This window comes from Protopterus annectens, chromosome 1.part0 (assembly GCF_019279795.1).
Source record: "Protopterus annectens isolate FY-2018-M chromosome 1.part0, PAN1.0, whole genome shotgun sequence".
NCBI classification, from domain to species: domain Eukaryota; kingdom Metazoa; phylum Chordata; order Ceratodontiformes; family Protopteridae; genus Protopterus; species Protopterus annectens.
The window spans coordinates 162,314,516-162,332,021 of record NC_056725.1 but is presented as its reverse complement, the minus strand read 5'-3'; the positions used below and the strand labels follow the sequence as shown (position 1 = coordinate 162,332,021).

At 38.1% G+C, this 17,506-nt stretch overlaps 1 protein-coding gene across 1 annotated transcript in view; it reads right to left on the bottom strand.

The window, feature by feature from the left end:
* Positions 1–17,506, bottom strand: part of LOC122787887 (olfactomedin-like) — a 304,834-nt gene that overhangs the window by 18,364 nt on the left and 268,964 nt on the right. The window contains exon 4 of the mRNA XM_044054843.1: positions 1,920–2,070. Within this exon, the coding sequence (XP_043910778.1) occupies positions 1,920–2,070 (151 nt within the window). The remainder of the gene's footprint in view (positions 1–1,919; positions 2,071–17,506) is intronic.

The window sequence follows — 17,506 nt, the reverse complement described above, 5'->3', positions numbered from 1 at the left end:
ACACACACACACCTGTTTCAGCCACTTTGTTAAATCAATACAGTAAGATGTGTCATTGTGATCAAATGAATGAAAACAATAATCATAAAATGCAAGGCATTCAGCCATCCCCCATGCCTCTTACCTGTCCCTGATTTTGCCACAAAATTCCTATTGTACCTCATACAATGTTTGATTTGCTGGTAAATTACCGAGGATTAAAGTCTGTCAATAATGCCAGAAATTAGAGTTTCATACTTCTTATTCTTTAGGGACTGTGTGCTGACTGACTGCTTGTTGCAGTTAATGGCATCTCTTTATTGCTCTCTCTTTCTCTCTTGCTCATGCTCTCTGATTTTCTTTCTTTCTCTCTGTCTCTCTATCATGTGCACAGATGCACATCCATGCACACATGAGTGCATGCGCATGCGTTATCATTTTTTCTTACTTTTTCTAAAGTTTTGCACTCATTAAACAGCAAAGCTGCATTACTGAGCATAAAAATGGTGTCTGTTTCTGTTGTTTTTTTGGCAAAGCTTCACAGCAGTTTAATATGCTACTGTGAGTCAGTGGACATGTTTGTAATGGGTATGACCTGTCCATTAACACCCTGATGGACAATATTTGTTCTCCAATCAGGGTGAAGGTGTGCACTTTGCCTGTTCTTTAATGCATGTAGAAGGTGCTTTGTTAACTGGCTAGGTGTGTTGGCCCATTTCTTAATGACTGAGTGTTGTGAAGCCACAACAACTACCAAGCCAAATGTCTGTATGTCTGTACACTTTAACATTTGTCAGTAAGGAGAGGCTTTAATGAACAATTGTGCTTTCCAGCTCACTTTACAAATCTGTGCAGATGTCTGCAACTTGTTTCTCCAAAAAGTAGTTGCATGATATGTTATTAGTGATGAACTCACAATCTGTGATGTGACTGATATAACACATATTAATGAATCGAGACTGTCAGTACCCATTAGAATAATAATCACAGGGGCATGGAGGCCCTTCTCATCCTTACTAATGCATGCTACCCCTTACCCTAATCTTGCCCCTTCCCCTATTCACAACCCTACATCTTACCTTAGAAAAACACTTTCTGTAACACAGTCACTATTCAGGTAAAGTGTGCCTGAATGTATTGATAGAGCTTTGGGTAATCGATTGGGAAAGAGAAGTCTGGTTTCCCTTTTCAATGTGTTTTTCATATGTTTGTCACAAGATGAGTTTTGATCACTAGTGTTCAGTTATGTATTTAAACACTAGTGTATTCAAACTTGACATGCACTCATATACATATGTAACTGAAGTGTGAGTTATGCATATACATTTACTTCTGTCTTCTGTGATTGGTCACTCAGACTTTGCTCTTATAACATAATCACAACAGGTGTGACTATATCCATGAAGATGAATTATGGATACTCCAACCAAAATGATGTTTCCTCTAAAACAGGGGAGAAATTAATGAAGGAGAGAAGTTTGTGTTTTTGTTACTTTCTGAAAACCACCCTCCTGCAATTTTCTTATCATCACACACTGTACAGAAATCCTTTTAAAGAACCGTATATATTTTTTAGTTTGTACAAAGCCTGTATAAACAACAACTAAGCAGTAATGACCTTTGTGTAATGTTCCTGATGCCTGTTCCTGCTGAGAAAATATGATGCACTGTTTTCCGTGCCCCTAGACAAACTGCTGGTACAGACATCACATGTAATAATATTGTAGATATTTGTTTATCCAGTCTTAGAAAAATGATTACAGGTGAAATTCCAAAAGGATTCATTTTCTGTGTTTAACTAACCAGTATTCATTTTTAGTTATTAACTATATAAAATTCTAAGCTGAGATACTCAGTGATGCCATTAAGTTCAATTAATTGATTTCAGACTAAGATATCGCATGTCTGCATGAGATGCAATGGGTGCTTTTAATGCATACAATACTCTGGTGAAGTTATCCAAGACATTTCTTGCTTCTTTTTGCATTGTTTTAACTGTTCTTTTAGCAGTGTAACAGCACGCTGGACTTTAAGGACATTTAGTTTGTCATACGATTCCATCTCCTTCACAGTGTTTGAAATATTCATCATCTGTAAAAAGAATGAAGGATGCATTAATATTAGTGGTGCAGTTATTTAAGAAATCACAGATTAGGAACTGTTGACTTTTTATTGACTACTATTTCCAAAAGATATGCTATCAAATTTTCAGAAAAAGTAGTTTTGTGAACCTATCTAATACCATTTTTTTTGTTTTTTTTACTGGTAAACCAAGAAAATGACACTTTAAAGAGATTAGGGTTTACCATAATGGTAAGTTGTTCACCTCACAAACACAAGATAACAGGGTTTGATACTCACCTTTGAAAGGGAAACTGGCTAGAGTTAAAAATAGCCTGCAAGGGCAGCTAGTCTAAGCACTTGCCTATAAACCTATGAATGCCTTGTGAAATACACCAAAAATCCTGCTTTAAATCATCTAATGGGAGTTTGTTTGTGGTGCAGGAAAGATAGTATAATGTGATATTAGGCTAGGTGGAGAAAGTATGTGTGTGTGTGTGTGTGTGTGTGTGTGTGTGTGTGTGTGTGTGTGTGTGTGTGTGTGTGTATGCACACATGTGTTGGGGGTTATCTTTGGATAAAAGATCATCCCAAAGTGACATACTTCTGTAGTCCCAGATATTAAATGATATGTGGAAGTGAGCATGTGTGTTTCTGAGTGGTACTTTATAAAGGGAGCTGGATGTCATGTTACATGCACAAGTAATACACCTATGCAACAAGCTTCAATGGGAATGTTTTCCTTACTTCATTCAGCTGGCCTCTACATACCTTTGTTAGTACTAAATGTGCACCAGTTAAAGTTTATAACTGGATATGAGTCTAGCAGTACCATAAAGGGTTACCTGCTAAGTGTACCACAGCCTACAGCACTTCAAAGCATTGTCTACCATTTGTTTGCTATATCAATATATAAATGCCTTATGCATGTTAATCCTGGTTACTGGTTTTCTAAAACCATGATGGGAATGGACCCCATTTCTAAGTTAAAGCATGATTAAAGTTCATGAGGTTAGTATTGTTTCAATCTTTGATGTTAGCTAAGAGTGCTGTTTGCAGCACCTGCAATGTGCCCAGAAATGAATTCTTCCTTCTGCAATTCATGCGGCGTTACATGTATCGGTAACATATCTAAATAACTAATGACTTTCAGCTTTTCCCAGTTAGGGGTCACCATAGCAGAACTCTGGTCCTCTTCTGATTGGCAGTGGAATTTTACAGTGCCAAGGTGCCAGCCTGATGCCCAACCTTCAAAGAAACACACCCATTTATGCACGTACCTACCTGCATGTCTTTAAACATCACTCGATCGTGGGGAGGGCATGCAGACTCCACTCAGAATCTAAATATGACTGTAAATTATTTTTTATGAGACCCATTGCTCCTACTGCTATTTGAACATTTGGGTATCCTTCTTCCACATCGCTTTGTGAGACTTTGTGTCTCTCTGTATGTAAGACACTGTAATTACTGAGTGTAGCGATTTCAGTGATCGATGCTATTTTTGTTTTCTTTTCATGGACTGCTATATCTGGTTTTCTCGCATCTATTTTTTGAACTGGGTAATGCGTGATTCACATGTGATATAAACTGCATCATTCTCTATAATGCTCTATGGCTCATGTTTCTAATGCTTCTCAGCTACTTCAATATTGTAAAGTTTGCATAATCCCCAATGCAACAGTCTTGTCACATTATTATGCCTTTCAGGATACAGGCCCTCTGTCATTAGTATATCACAGATGTGCGACTGTTTTCAATTCTGTTTACAAAACATGCATTTGTCTGTTTCTTCCACATGTTCAATGTACTTTGTAAACTAACATGTATGTAGTCCATTATACTGGGCCGCCAATATTAACCTTTTATCTTTTGGTTTAAATTCACCTCTCCTTAACCATTCTTGTGTCAGATCCTGATCGATATGAGATTGTTAAAGGCATTTTCTGTACTTGCAACTATATTTATGCCTTTTCCACATTTCTTCCCTTCTCATCTGATCCTTCACCTTATATTCTTTCTTTTGTTTTTTGGCACATTCAGTTGCTGCCTGATTTTTATCTACTTCTGTTTTGATTTCCATTCCTGCTTGACACAGATAAGCTTCTGCTAAACTTAGCAGGGAGGAAATCTTAGACGTGTTCTCCTGACGTTTTAAAACTTTCACTATGTTTGAATCTTGTGAGATCAGCAGATATGTATGTCATCCTCTCCAGCCTGGTAATTTTGGAGATTATACCTATCTTAGGCCCTCTCCTTTTCTCCCTCTTTACTAACAATCTACGCACAGCTACTTCACATGGTTCTATAACACGGTATGCAGATGATTCAACACTTATCTGTGCTGCCATTTCTCTGTCAGTTCTTCATTCTCAAACACAGGAATCTTTCACTTCTGTTGAAACATGGTTAGCCAATGCCCATCTAATCCTGAATCCAAACAAAACTAAATTATTAGTCTTCCAACCTAACAAGACATCTATCTCATGCCCACCATTTAACAAAATAGCCAAAGACAATACTGTCATCTGCCCGACAACCCATACAAAGCTTCTTGGAGTGGAAATAGACAATAACCTAAAATTTGACGTACATGTCTCCCTAACAATAAAAAAGTCCATAAGAAACTTAGAAGTCTATATAGGCACAAAAGGTTCCTGACCACAATGGCCAAAATTACATTAGCACAAACCCATCTGCTCTCCACTCTACTATATGCCTCTCCAATTTTAACTAATCTAAGGAAAACTGACTTATCTATGCTAGAAGCATGTTATAATAAAATTGCTAAGTTTGCATCTGAGTGCCCATATAGAACACATCATTGTACAGCTTTAAGGATATTAGACTTGCTTGAACTTCCCAGCATTATTCTTTACAACCAACTCTCTCTAACTCACAAAATCATAACACAACCAACCATAATCCCTGCAGTACAAAATCTCATCCTTCCTTACAGTTCCAGCATACCACTTCACTCTAACAATAAGAACTTACTCACCGTCTCCAAGGCCAACAACACTGCAGGAGAATCTTTATTTTTCAGTTATATATCTTGTATATGGAGCTCCCTTCTTAACTCCATTTTCTCAATCTCATCCACTAACCACTTTAAGCCATCACTTAAAGCTTATCTAAAAAATAAGTGGCTATGTTCCTATACTAACCCCTCGTGAATGCTCTGTTACACCATAGTATGCCCCAACCATATCCAACTTCTTCCCCTGTGTTTAATTTTTTATTCCTACTGGCCTGTCTTAACCTTATATCTTGACATAAGTCATACTTTACAAATAGTACTAGCTAGGTTCAAAGCCTAGGTTTTGTTGTCATGATGTAACAAATTTGTATTTTCTTATATATACTACATTTTGTTTACTTTATACTTTATTGATTATTGTAATTTGTGCATTAAAATTTGCTGTTACTCATGGAGCTTTTCTCCCTGGGCCTCCACTGAAAAAGAACCTGTGTCCAGTCAGACTTTCCTGGTAAACAAATGTGAAATAAATAAAAATAAATAAATATAAAGGGTAACTAGCTTGCTTGAAAAACAAGTACATGTACAGGTACATATCACCAAATCAGCTGATTCTTAACAGCAGTATAGACTTATCATATACTATGCATGTAAACATAGTAGAGAGCACACAAAGGCAGCAGACTATGTGACATGCAACATGGAGCGGGCACTATCTGCATGGATGCTGTTTACAGCCAGCCAGGCATTTGGAAAACATGAACTCCACTGCAGAATCATATTGTGCAGTATTGCATGGTGTTTGTGCATGCAAAACACAAAAGAACATGGCTGTATAATGCACCAAGAGCAGGCAGACTACCAAAGCTGTGGCAAGGGTAAGTGGTGCCAAAGGCAAAATACTCATTTTGTGCCCCCCAGGTCCTTTCCTGGTGCACTTCAAGCCTAGCCACAAAAGCCAATGCAGGCCATATACAAAAATGTGCTCTATAGTAAATGGATATAAAATTAGTCTGTTATAGATGTACCATAAACAGGTGCAGCATGTCCCATAAAGCAAAATACTGAAAGCAGTTTTTATGTAGGATAAAAGTAGCGGCTTATCTCTTTTAACATTCTGCCCACACACTGATCGTTCCAAAAGGCAGTCACAGATTAACAGAACTCTCTGCATGTCAGCTCTGACTTGCAATTGTTTATCAAACATTCCCAATGAAGGCCTGTTTAAATTTGAACTGCCTAACTTTATGAATGGGCTTAGTGCAGAGGGCTTTTAGTCTGAATATGAAAACTGCAGTAAATTTGTCCAGTCTCATACCTGAAAAAAGAAATCAGTTAAGGAGCTGCAACGCTAATCAGTGTAAATTAATGGAGAATGAAGCTTCACAAGCAGTCACAGATGGTTAACCACCCCAGAGCACTTTCAGTGCCACCAGTAGCCAAGAAAAGGCACAGTTTGACCATCTGGCTGGATCTCCTTTCTTGTGTATTATTTTATCTAAAAGCTTCAACAGAGCAAAAAAACAAACAAACAAAATGTTGTAGATAATTACTGAATCTTTTCTCATGGCAATATCATAACATGCAACTTAGTTTTGGTAATGTTTTTCATACATTTTTTAATAGATATTATAAGGCCACTAAGTTGTATGGTCATTCATGATTTTTGCCAGTACCCCCCATGCCAGAAATCCTTTATCCAGGAGAGCCATACCAGTCAATCCGGAAGTCAATCTGTGATTGCCTATCCAGTCAGCCAGTTAGTTGATGTTTAAACTAAGATGGTAAGCTGTACTGCTTTACATATAAGGGTTGATGTTTAAACTAAGATGGTGAGCTGTACTGCTTTACATGTAAGGGTTGATGTTTAAACTAAGATGGTGAGCTGTACTGCTTTACATGTAAGGGGTTGATGTTTAAACTAAGATGGTGAGCTGTACTGCTTTACATGTAAGGGTTGATGTTTAAACTAAGATGGTGAGCTGTACTGCTTTACATGTAAGGGTTGATGTTTAAACTAAGATGGTGAGTTGTACTGCTTTACATGTAAGGGTTGATGTTTAAACTAAGATGGTGAGTTGTACTGCTTTACATGTAAGGGTTGATGTTTAAACTAAGATGGTGAGCTGTACTGTTTTACATGTAAGGGTTGATGTTTAAACTAAGATGGTGAGCTGTACTGCTTTACATGTAAGGTAAGTTTGTTTTTGAGGTTTATGGTAATAAATAAGTAGATAGATCACCCATAAACAGAAACACATATAGTAGATGCACACAGAGACAGGCATTTCTGACAGATTTAGCTTTATTCCTTTAATAAAACTTAAAAGTGCATGTTATTCTGTGCACCACCACACTGTATAAAGTAGACCATAAAAAGGTAACCGTCATACTCTTTATCTCACAAGACAGTAATATTTAACAGAGCAAACACAGTAGAGTGCCAGATTGTAATTTTAAAACTGAATACTATTAAAAGGTTAGAAATGGTACAACTAAGAAGAAAATAGTTCACTTATATAAGCAAATTATGATAATACGATATGAGAATGAAAGCTGATGGTAAGTCATGAAATATTACCTCTAATAGGATATTCAATTACCAACTGAGATTGGTGAATTGTTTTACGTCAACACAAATTAAAGCATTAACTTTTACATTGAAGTTCTTTATTTATGGCATTTTGCCCTGTGGTCAGGAGAGAATATGTGTTTATACTATTCTAATTTTATAATTACCAGCAGCAATGTGGAATGGTGTAACAGAGTATGCTCATATTGATCATTGATGCAGTAGCCTTAGATATATGGGTTATATTCTGCCAAGGATATAACAGCTAGCCAGCTTTCAAAGCTCCAGGGCACCTTCCAGTTACCCAAACTATTAAGCAGCTTGAGTTGAGTTGACTAAAAGGTAAGTTTGGGTGCAAAGACCTTCAGAACTTTACTGCCACCAAAGAATGCACTTCTCTGAGGCTTTCGAGGATCAACAGGTGGGTTGTGTTTAACTTTGCTGGTCAGATAATTTCCCTTTGGAGAAAAAAAACTTCAATTTTCATAAATTTGTTGATGTTACATTACTTTTCTCTTCAGGAAAGTTATCTTAAAGCTATAAGTGTTGTGTTTTAATGGATTGTCTTTAGACTGTGACATACTTTTAAACACAGCACTTTTTTGTCAGTTTAAGCATAGCAGTGGCGGCTGGTGACTTCATATCAGAGGGGGGCTGCAGGAGACAGTTGAATGGGTGGGGCCAATGGGAAGGGTGTGACCAACTAGAAAAGGGTGGGGCTTTGCACAAACCCACAAAAACTGGGACTTTAATTAAATACATTGCCCTGGTTGCCAAACCATCATTACGACAGTCTAATCAAGACAAAATGTATTGTAGAAGAAAAAATATTTCAATGCATTGGCTACATGGCAGGTTACTTAATATTTAGATGGAAACGAAAAGGTTGTGAGCATGAAAAAATAAAATACTTTTTAAATACATTACTGGAATGCCAGTCAAAATCAAGTATAAAAAAATAAGCAGCACTCAACTCAAACCACCTCTCCTTGCACTGTAGTTATAATTATAATTTATATTCAGCTTTATAAAAGTACCAAGTAGCATGCTGAAAGTAGCAATCTCAGTGATACCCCCACTTGCAAAAATGTTTCTTATCCAAAAAAAGACCTGCTGCCTGACAACTATCTACTTGTTTCATGGGGAAAACATGATCAAAGAAAAAAATGAACAGCAAACAAGCAACAAGCTCAAGATAAATTGTTTAAAGGATTACTGCACAGGTTATGGACCACACATGATAGATTGGCATTCTGTTTAGTTTACTGGTAAAGCCTGCAAAGATGACTGCAAGTCTCCAACAAATGTAGTGAGCTTCTGAAAATACTGTAATCCTGTCCTTTATTACAAATACTGTCATATGCATTTCAATACCTAAGGCTTATACATTATCTAGTTATGTAAATATTCTCTGCATGGCAACAACAAAAAGGCTTTCGATGTTGGTAATTCTTTAACAGTATACTTATTAAAGCTTACTTGCATCTTACAATCTCAGACAAGCTTACCTGATGGTCATTAAAGCATTTTTACTTAAACACAAAGCAATAGGCACTGCAACAACATGCATTTTCTGAATAATAATAAGCGTAAATCAACAGTATAAAAATATGAGCGAAAACCAGAACATTCTGCAAAATCAAGGACAGATGAAAAGCCACTGTAGTATTTGTGTCTACCTTGGATGAGGGGATACTCTGCACATATACATTGCATAACCTCTCCTTGCCTTGCTTGGACACATTCAGAGTCACTATATGAGGGAGTGGGGTGCAACAAGTATGTCACAATTTGAAATGTCTCTGGCTGACAGTGAAGGCCCTAACACAATTGTCATACCTCTCAACCTCAGAGCAAGAAATCTAGACAAAGCCATAAATAGAAGAGGACCAAAAGCCCAAAAATAAGACCAATTTTTAAATATTGCTCTTATAAACTTAGAAAGATAATAGAATAGTGGGTCTTGCATTAGTATGGATTTTCTGATGGGTATGAAATCTGAAACTCAAATGTCTGTCATTATTTTCTAACTTCAGTCTTTAATGATTTGCCACTAATTTGCTAGAAAACCACAATTTTATGAAAAATGGACCAAAAATGTGATGTGAAAATTTGTACACACACAGAGACACACACAAAGACAAAGATAGCAGAAACTAACAGGAGTGGTGGGAGAAAATGGAAAATGTGTTACAAAACTTTTGTGTGTGTGTGTGTGTGTGTGTGTGTGTGTGTGTGTGTGTGTGTGTGTGTGTGTGTGTGTGCGTGTGTGTGTGTGTGTGTGTGTGTGTGTGTGTGTGTGTGTGTGTGTGTGTGTGTGTGTGTGTGTGTGTGTGAATAATTAGGGCAGTGTGTGTGTGTGTGTGCGTGTGTGGGTGTGTGTGTGTGTGTGTGTGTGTGTGTGTGTGAATAATTAGGGCAGTGTTTGGTGTGTGTGTGTGTGTGTGTGTGTGTGTGAATAATTAGGGCAGTGTTTGGTGTGTGTGTGTGTGTGTGTGTGTGTGTGTGTGTGTGTGTGTGTGTGTGTGTGAATAATTAGGGCAGTGTTTGGTGTGTGTGTGTGTGTGTGTGTGTGTGTATGTGTGTGTTTGTGTGCATGCATATTATATAAAAAAATAAATCTTTTTTAAGAAATACATTCAATCAAGTTTGTGTTATGTGTGAGGATAATGCAGGCTTTACCTGGATTGCCCACATACAAAGGTAACATTATCACATTACACTAAAATTACTTTACAAAAAAAAGGCATAAAGGTGATGTATTGCTATTTCACATTTACATTACTTAATGTATTAACTTTTTAAGTAATATTGTATAACAGAATTTAATTAACCTTCTGTTTCCCCTTTCTAAAGTGAATCCTGAGAAATGACCTACAATATACCGTGCATGCATATATACATGTATCTGACAATACTCACATGATAATACATCAGTTTACTGCAGTTTCTAGCACTTTGTACACATTATCTGGCATTTGCTTGCATTTAGTTTAATTCTATAACTGTACTATATGTTTATAGACAGAAAATTGTCTATGGTCATAAATATTATTGGGCTGGCAGAAAAAATGGCAGTTTGAATATGCCACTGTGAGGTATATTTCAGAGTGACTACTGCAGCTATCAAACTTCTTTCTGCAAGTAATGAAGACTTTATCATGGGAATGATGTACGCTTTGATAACTGCTTTTATTAGTAAATCAACTACATACCAAATTTAACTTATTATATAAAAATATGTAGTTCATAGAAGCAAATGAAAATCTCAGGGATACACTTAACAGCTGTAAGAAAACAAAACCATATTGATGCAGGTAGTGTACATGGTTTTATGGCTTATCTGCCAGAAAAAAGTAATACTGTTCTTTCACTACAATACACATTTTTATAGGTTATAGGAAAGCACTAGGCTAGCTGCCCTTTTGTGTCATTTTAATCCTTGCCAGTTTCCCTTTTTGTGCTGAAAATAATCCATCCCATGGTTAATTATTATATATTACCCCCTAAATAGAATAACTGGGATCATACGATAGATAATTTGAGGGAACCCATGCTATCATCCCAATAAAAAGACTTTTTGTGAAAAGTGCCCAGAAGGCATACATTGATTTTTAAACAGCAATATATATGACAGTAACATTAAAGCATTGAATATTATACTGATACTGTACTGCGGTGGTGGTGCTGCGGTAGCGTTGTCGCCTCACAGTAAGGCGTTGTCCTGTTCGATTCTCAGCTAAAGCATCTTCTGTGTGGAGACATGCGTGAATGGGCATACCTTCGTTGAAGGTTGTGCGTCAGAACTGGCAACTCAGCACGTAAAAATCTACTGCCAATCATTAGCGGACCGGAGTTCCGCTGTGGCAACCCCTAACCCTAAAAGCCGAAAGACACAACAACTGTTTTAAATAATTTTAGTTTGATGCAGAATATATAGAATTGCAATATAATTACAGAGAAAATGCAGCTGACAATAAACCAACAAAACACAATGGAGTTAACAATAATATTTTGAAATTTTTTTTTAGTGGTGGACATGATAGTTTGTCAAATTAAAGTTTATATATATCACAGTCACCAAGGAAGGGAGAAACTATACAGTTGTTGGCAGTTTATATTTTAGAGGATTTGCTGCTCGCCACTCTATTTTAGCATTTGACAGATTCATATTAACCAAGACAAGATTTTAAAATTACACAAAAATATAACAATTGCAACACAGATATTTTTTTCTGTATATTTACACTGGAATTTACAAAAAAAAAAAAACAATCACATCTTCTCTTGAGCAGAGTTTGATGTCAGTATTGTCCAGTTCTCAATATTATGAGATACAGCCATTGATATACCATCCAAAATAATGTTCCATTAACAAAATTTGAATACTGGTCTACTGTTGACAGAGCACTGAAGTCTTGTTGTACAGATTCCCATAACCAACGAAGGAGTAAACTAATAAAACATAACATGTACATGGCATTATTTTTACAGATGGCTATAGTTTGAATTGTGTTTCCCTCCTGATCAGACAGGTACTGAGGCAAAAATCAGAGATTTTCTACAAAACTAGGGCAGATAAAGGGAAGACAAGTCTCATAACTTGCTGTAAAAATAAAACAACTATAATACAAATGCACTCGACTATGAAGATGCTATCAGTATCAGACAAGAGGACTAAATAATTTGCTAACAGAGAAACTAATTTCAGGAAAGTTAATTTGCATGCTGAACAAATGCAAATTACATCTCTTCTTTGTCCTGTTTTAAGAATGGTGGTAACTAGCATCCACAACTGAAACACTTCCCTTTCAGGTCTGGTAACAACTTATAAATACATTTTTCACAATAAATGCAAAAAATACAATCAAAAATATAATGAAATAACATCTGCTTAATGCATGATAGAAACTCACCTCAGCTCTACCCCCACACTTATACACACAGCTCCAGTTCCTTATCATAATCAACCAAAACAGACTTCCGGCAGAAACAATATGCCAACAAACAGCCAAGCAATTAAAAAAAAATAGCATAATATTTTTTTTACCCCTTTCAAGTTTGCCATATTTTTATTTTCTGTAAACACATTCCAGGTTGCTATTTTTCAGAGAAAAAGCAAATACTCCTCAGACAGTTTCACAAAAATCAAGCATTTTGTCTTCCTCCCTTTATAAGTGACTGACATTTGTGTTACGTTTTCTGAACAAGAAGGATGATTACTTTGAGTCTTCTTTACAGAAGTAGTAGAAGCACGAGATGTTATATTTGAAGTGAATGAACGAATTAGAAGATTTTATTTTGTCTGATCTGATCCCCGATCGAAGTTATGAGGTCTGACCAAAGTGAAAGTACTATCTGCTGCTACAGTGTTACTGACTGGTTCTCACGCTGGAGAGCGAGAGCCAGTTAGTAGCCATCCAGTCATCCATGTCACCTACATGACTGTGGATGTTGCAGTCCGATATCCTTCCAATTTACTGCAGTAAAAACCACATAGACTTCTGGGCATCACACATTAATGCCTTCTCTTCTTAATCCATACTGCTTTTACAGCAGTCCGGATTTACAGAAACTTTTTGTTTTAACATGGAACTTGCCGAGCATGTGCAGTTTGAGTTCTTGGACTAAGAGCGAATCAATCGGACTCACAATCACAACTAGCAGCAGCCAGCCAGTTTAAATATACAAAAATAAATATTTTGTTTTATTTTTCAAATGTTCAACTTCTTTCCTTTTCTTTCCACAGCTGGGGGGGGGGCTGCAGTCCTGCAGCCTGATGGCACGAGCCGCCACTGAAGCATAGTATAAAGTAACTGAAATGATTTTTTTTTTCTGTGGAGAAATTGTGTTTATTTTTCTTTCCTGGGCAGACATAGTGTTTTAAAGTGCTTTTTGCTTTCTTTTTTTCTGTCAAAAAAGTAACTTTTGTAGATTGGTAGTATTTATTGGGAAAGATACACCATTTTTGACTTGACCATGGAACAAACTCCCAGCACCATAGTCGGACCTTCTTCTAGTCACAAAAAGGAAAAGGAAAGTAAAGCAAACAGCATTCGCCACCACAGCAGGATAGCAATTTGCCTCAGCTGCAGGTGGGAAACTATAGTGTGGTCATTTGTTTACCTCAGACCACTCTTCTTTTACCCCAGATCTCTCTGATGTAGCACCTACAGCCACTATGGACTTGGGATTAGCCACATCCTTTGTGGCTGTTGGGGTCTCCTCAGTGGGCAAGGGAGAGCCATCTTGTCTGTCCTGGGAGAGGGAACAGGGAAAGTTTCCCTATTGGATCAGAATGCTGTACCCATCCCTGGAGAAGCTGCTGCTACCATTAATAACATTGTTGGCCCCATTTTTCCTGTCAAAATTTAATACAAAACCAAGCATGTATCTCCTCCTGCTCAATTTCCTTTGGATAAGTGTAGCTTATGGGTTTGAGTTCTGGATCTTTCTTTCCAAAACCTGTCTGTGATAGTGCCTAAATTCAAAATGATGTCACTTCACAACCTATTACATCTTCCTCCTCTTTCAAATTTCTTGGCAACACTTGACTTAAAAGATGCTCATCATCACATCCCTATTCATCCAGATTTCAGGTGTTTATGTTCATAGGTTCATAGGTGGGTGGGTACTAGGCTATCTGCCCAAAGGCATTTATAAGCCTAGCCAGAATGTGTTGGTTTTCGTTGCCCCCTTAGATTAGTTCCCTGTGCCTCTGCCCAGCAGAGCCACTGAAGTGATCCCCGAGGTAAACTTTCTGTTTCCCATCCACTCGTCAAGGTTTCTTTTGAAGAGTGTTAGCGAGGAGCTCTGCCTAATGTAGACTGGGATCTTGTTCCAAAGCATGGGAAGTCTCTGGGACAGGAATCTATCCCTCCAGTACGTCCTATTTATTGTTGTGGTGAGGTTTAGATCCCTAGAGTGTGTGGCTCGAGGGGATAAGGTTTTCTTTAGGTGGAGCATGTCCATCAATTCTGGGTTGGACATGGCTTTGTATGTCAGGCAGAGATCACCTCTGAGTAGGCGGTATGCAACCGAGTACAACTGGAGTTTCTTCAGTCGAGCTGCATTGGGCATCTGTTTGAGGCCATTGATCCTCTTGGTGAGGTACTTCGGTGGTCTTTCCAGCTGTTGCAGGTTTCTTGTAAGGTACATCCCAAATGGGGTGTTGTACTCTAAGATGGGTCTGATGAATGATGAGTAGAGGGGCACAATAAACTCTTTTGATCTGGATGTGAACCCTTTTGTGATTAGGTGGGCCACGTAGAAGGATTTTCTAACCACTTTGGCAATGTGATTATCAATGGTGAGATTACTATCTACTTGAGTCCCCAGATCCCTTATTATGTCTTCCATATTTAGGGGACTACCACCTATGTGGTAGTTTGTGGGTACTTTGCTTTTTCCAAAGGGGATGACTATGCACTTTTTGGCATTTAGCTTGAGGCCATGATTTTGACACCAGGTATCCGTCTCAGTGAGACCCTTTTGGAGGATGTCTGTATCAGCTGGAGAGTCAATTACAGCCCCTAATTTGCAAACGTCTGCGAACTTGGTCAGCCATAGTCCTCCTGTGCTTGCCTGTACCTCTGAGAAGTATATGCCTAACAGGAGGGGTCCTAGGACTGAGCCCTGGGGAACTCCACTTGTAAACGATATAGAGTTGGACCTAGCTCCCGCAACTCTCACCATGTGGGTTCTGTCCATGAGCCAGTTGGCAACCCATCTTGTGATGTAGGGGTTTATGTTCAGGCTGGTAAGCTTGTCTATAATACAAGAATGGGGAATGGTGATGAAGGCCTTAGCAAGGTCTAGGTAGGCTGTGTGTACCACCTTTCCCTCGTCTATAGCCTTGGTAACTGTCTCAAAGAAGTCCACCAGGTTTAGGAGGCATGATCTGCCCTTAACAATGCCAAACTGGGTAGGGTCCAGTGTTTGGAGGTTGCCAATGTCTCTGTTAATGAGTTCCATGATGATGCACTCCATAGCCTTGCAGACCAAGCTAGTCAGGCTTATAGGGCGATAGTTCCCGGGATCTGTTGTGGCTCCACCTTTGTGGAGCGGAATAACCGTTGCTGTGCACCACTCTATGGGTATGTAGCCTGTGGAGAGGCTGAGTTTGAACAGTGTGTTTAGGTGAGGGGTTAGTTCGTCTTTGAACTCATGTAGGACGCAGCCTGGGACACCGTCCGGTCCCATTGATGCTGTCTTTTTGGCTTTGGAGAGGGCTGTTTTAACCTGAGTGTCTGTGATTTCAGGGATTCTACATTCTTCTGGTATGGTTATGGGCCCTTTTGGGGGTGAGAGGGGGGTGAAGTTTGCACAGAACCTGTCTGCCAGGATGTTGGATACACTCAAAAAAACAGTTTAAAAGCACAGAAAAGGATACTTATTGTTATATATCGCAGATCAAAGTTGTAGTCAATGCCCCCAGTAATAAAGTAGGAAGAAACACAAATACAGTAAAAGCAGATGAATAAAGTGCAATTTCGTTTATATATATATATATATATATATATATATATATATATATATATATATATAAAAACAATAGAAAACGAACAAACTGATTTAAACAAGTTACCCAATTAACCAGAAAAAAGCTCAAAACTGAGCCCTGTTCCAGCAGTCTTCAATCAGACAAGTTCTAACTGCGCACTCCTGCTTACTAGGGTGCAGGGGAACCTTCTCCAAAAAAGATGGCCTGGATCAGTGCTCAAGTTATACAAACAAAGCTAGATTCAGCAGGCATGAATCTGGTCTATGCCACAGCAATAAGGCACACCAATTTCAGAAAGAAACAGTTCAAATAACAGTCACAATAAGCCTGAGACCAGAAATTCCCAGCTCAGAAAGGCAGAATCCAGCCTCTCCTCCCACAAGAGTGCAGACCACAAACCTTCTTAATGTAGAATAACTGGCCTGAAGCCCAAGTGCTTAAGCCAGAACTAATACACTTTTAGAATAGCAGACACTGGGCCTTCAGTTAGCAATTCCCAGCTTAGAAGGATGTAAGCTACCTGTCCTGCCACAACAGTGCAGACCACAAACCTTCTTAATGTAAAACAGCCTGTATGAAGCCCAAGTGCTTAAACCAAAAGACTTAGAATAACAGTTACAATTTAATCAGGCTATGACCAAGCAGTAATAAATGCAGCAGAAGAAATAAAGTTCAGTACTTTTAAGAAAAGCAAAATAAAGTAGGAGGAAACACAAATACAGTAAAAGCGAATGAATAAAGTGCAAACATTTTTTTTTAAGTGCAAGAAGAGAGGAAGGAAGAACCTAAGTGGGCTGGCCTTCTCAAATCTTCTCTCTGTATTAAGTAGAGTGAACACTAGACTCAGAATATGATCTAATTGTGCTCAGTTAAGTGAGCAAATGAGATGGACCCAGGAGGAGTGTTCTAATGCAGACTTACAGGAGGGGCGGGCAGTTCCAGAGCCAACAACACTAATACCAACACAGGAACAGGGAGAGAAGGTGGTGAACTAACTGCAGAGAGACACACAGCACACTGTTCAGAAACACAATTAGGAAACAGAAAAAAGAAGAAAATACAGTACTTTTAAAACTTCAAATTTGTACTTAACAAAAGACTAAAATTCACTAATGCAAGTTTCACTTAGCTTCAGCTTGTAATGGAGATGTTTGTAGCCAAGCAAGTCTCTCAGGATTTGAGCATAAAATCAAGTTTATTTACTCACAAAATAAGGTTTATTAAGGTTTTGTGTGTCTGGATCACGTTATCAGTTCTCTGGTTTACCATTTGGACTGTCCACTGCACCAAGAGTCTTCGCAAACTGCTAAGCTCCAGTTATAGATCATTGCAGACTACAGAGTATCCACATTTCCATATTTAGATGACTTGCTTGTCTTTTCAGGGTCTTTTTCAAACTGTCAGAAATCTC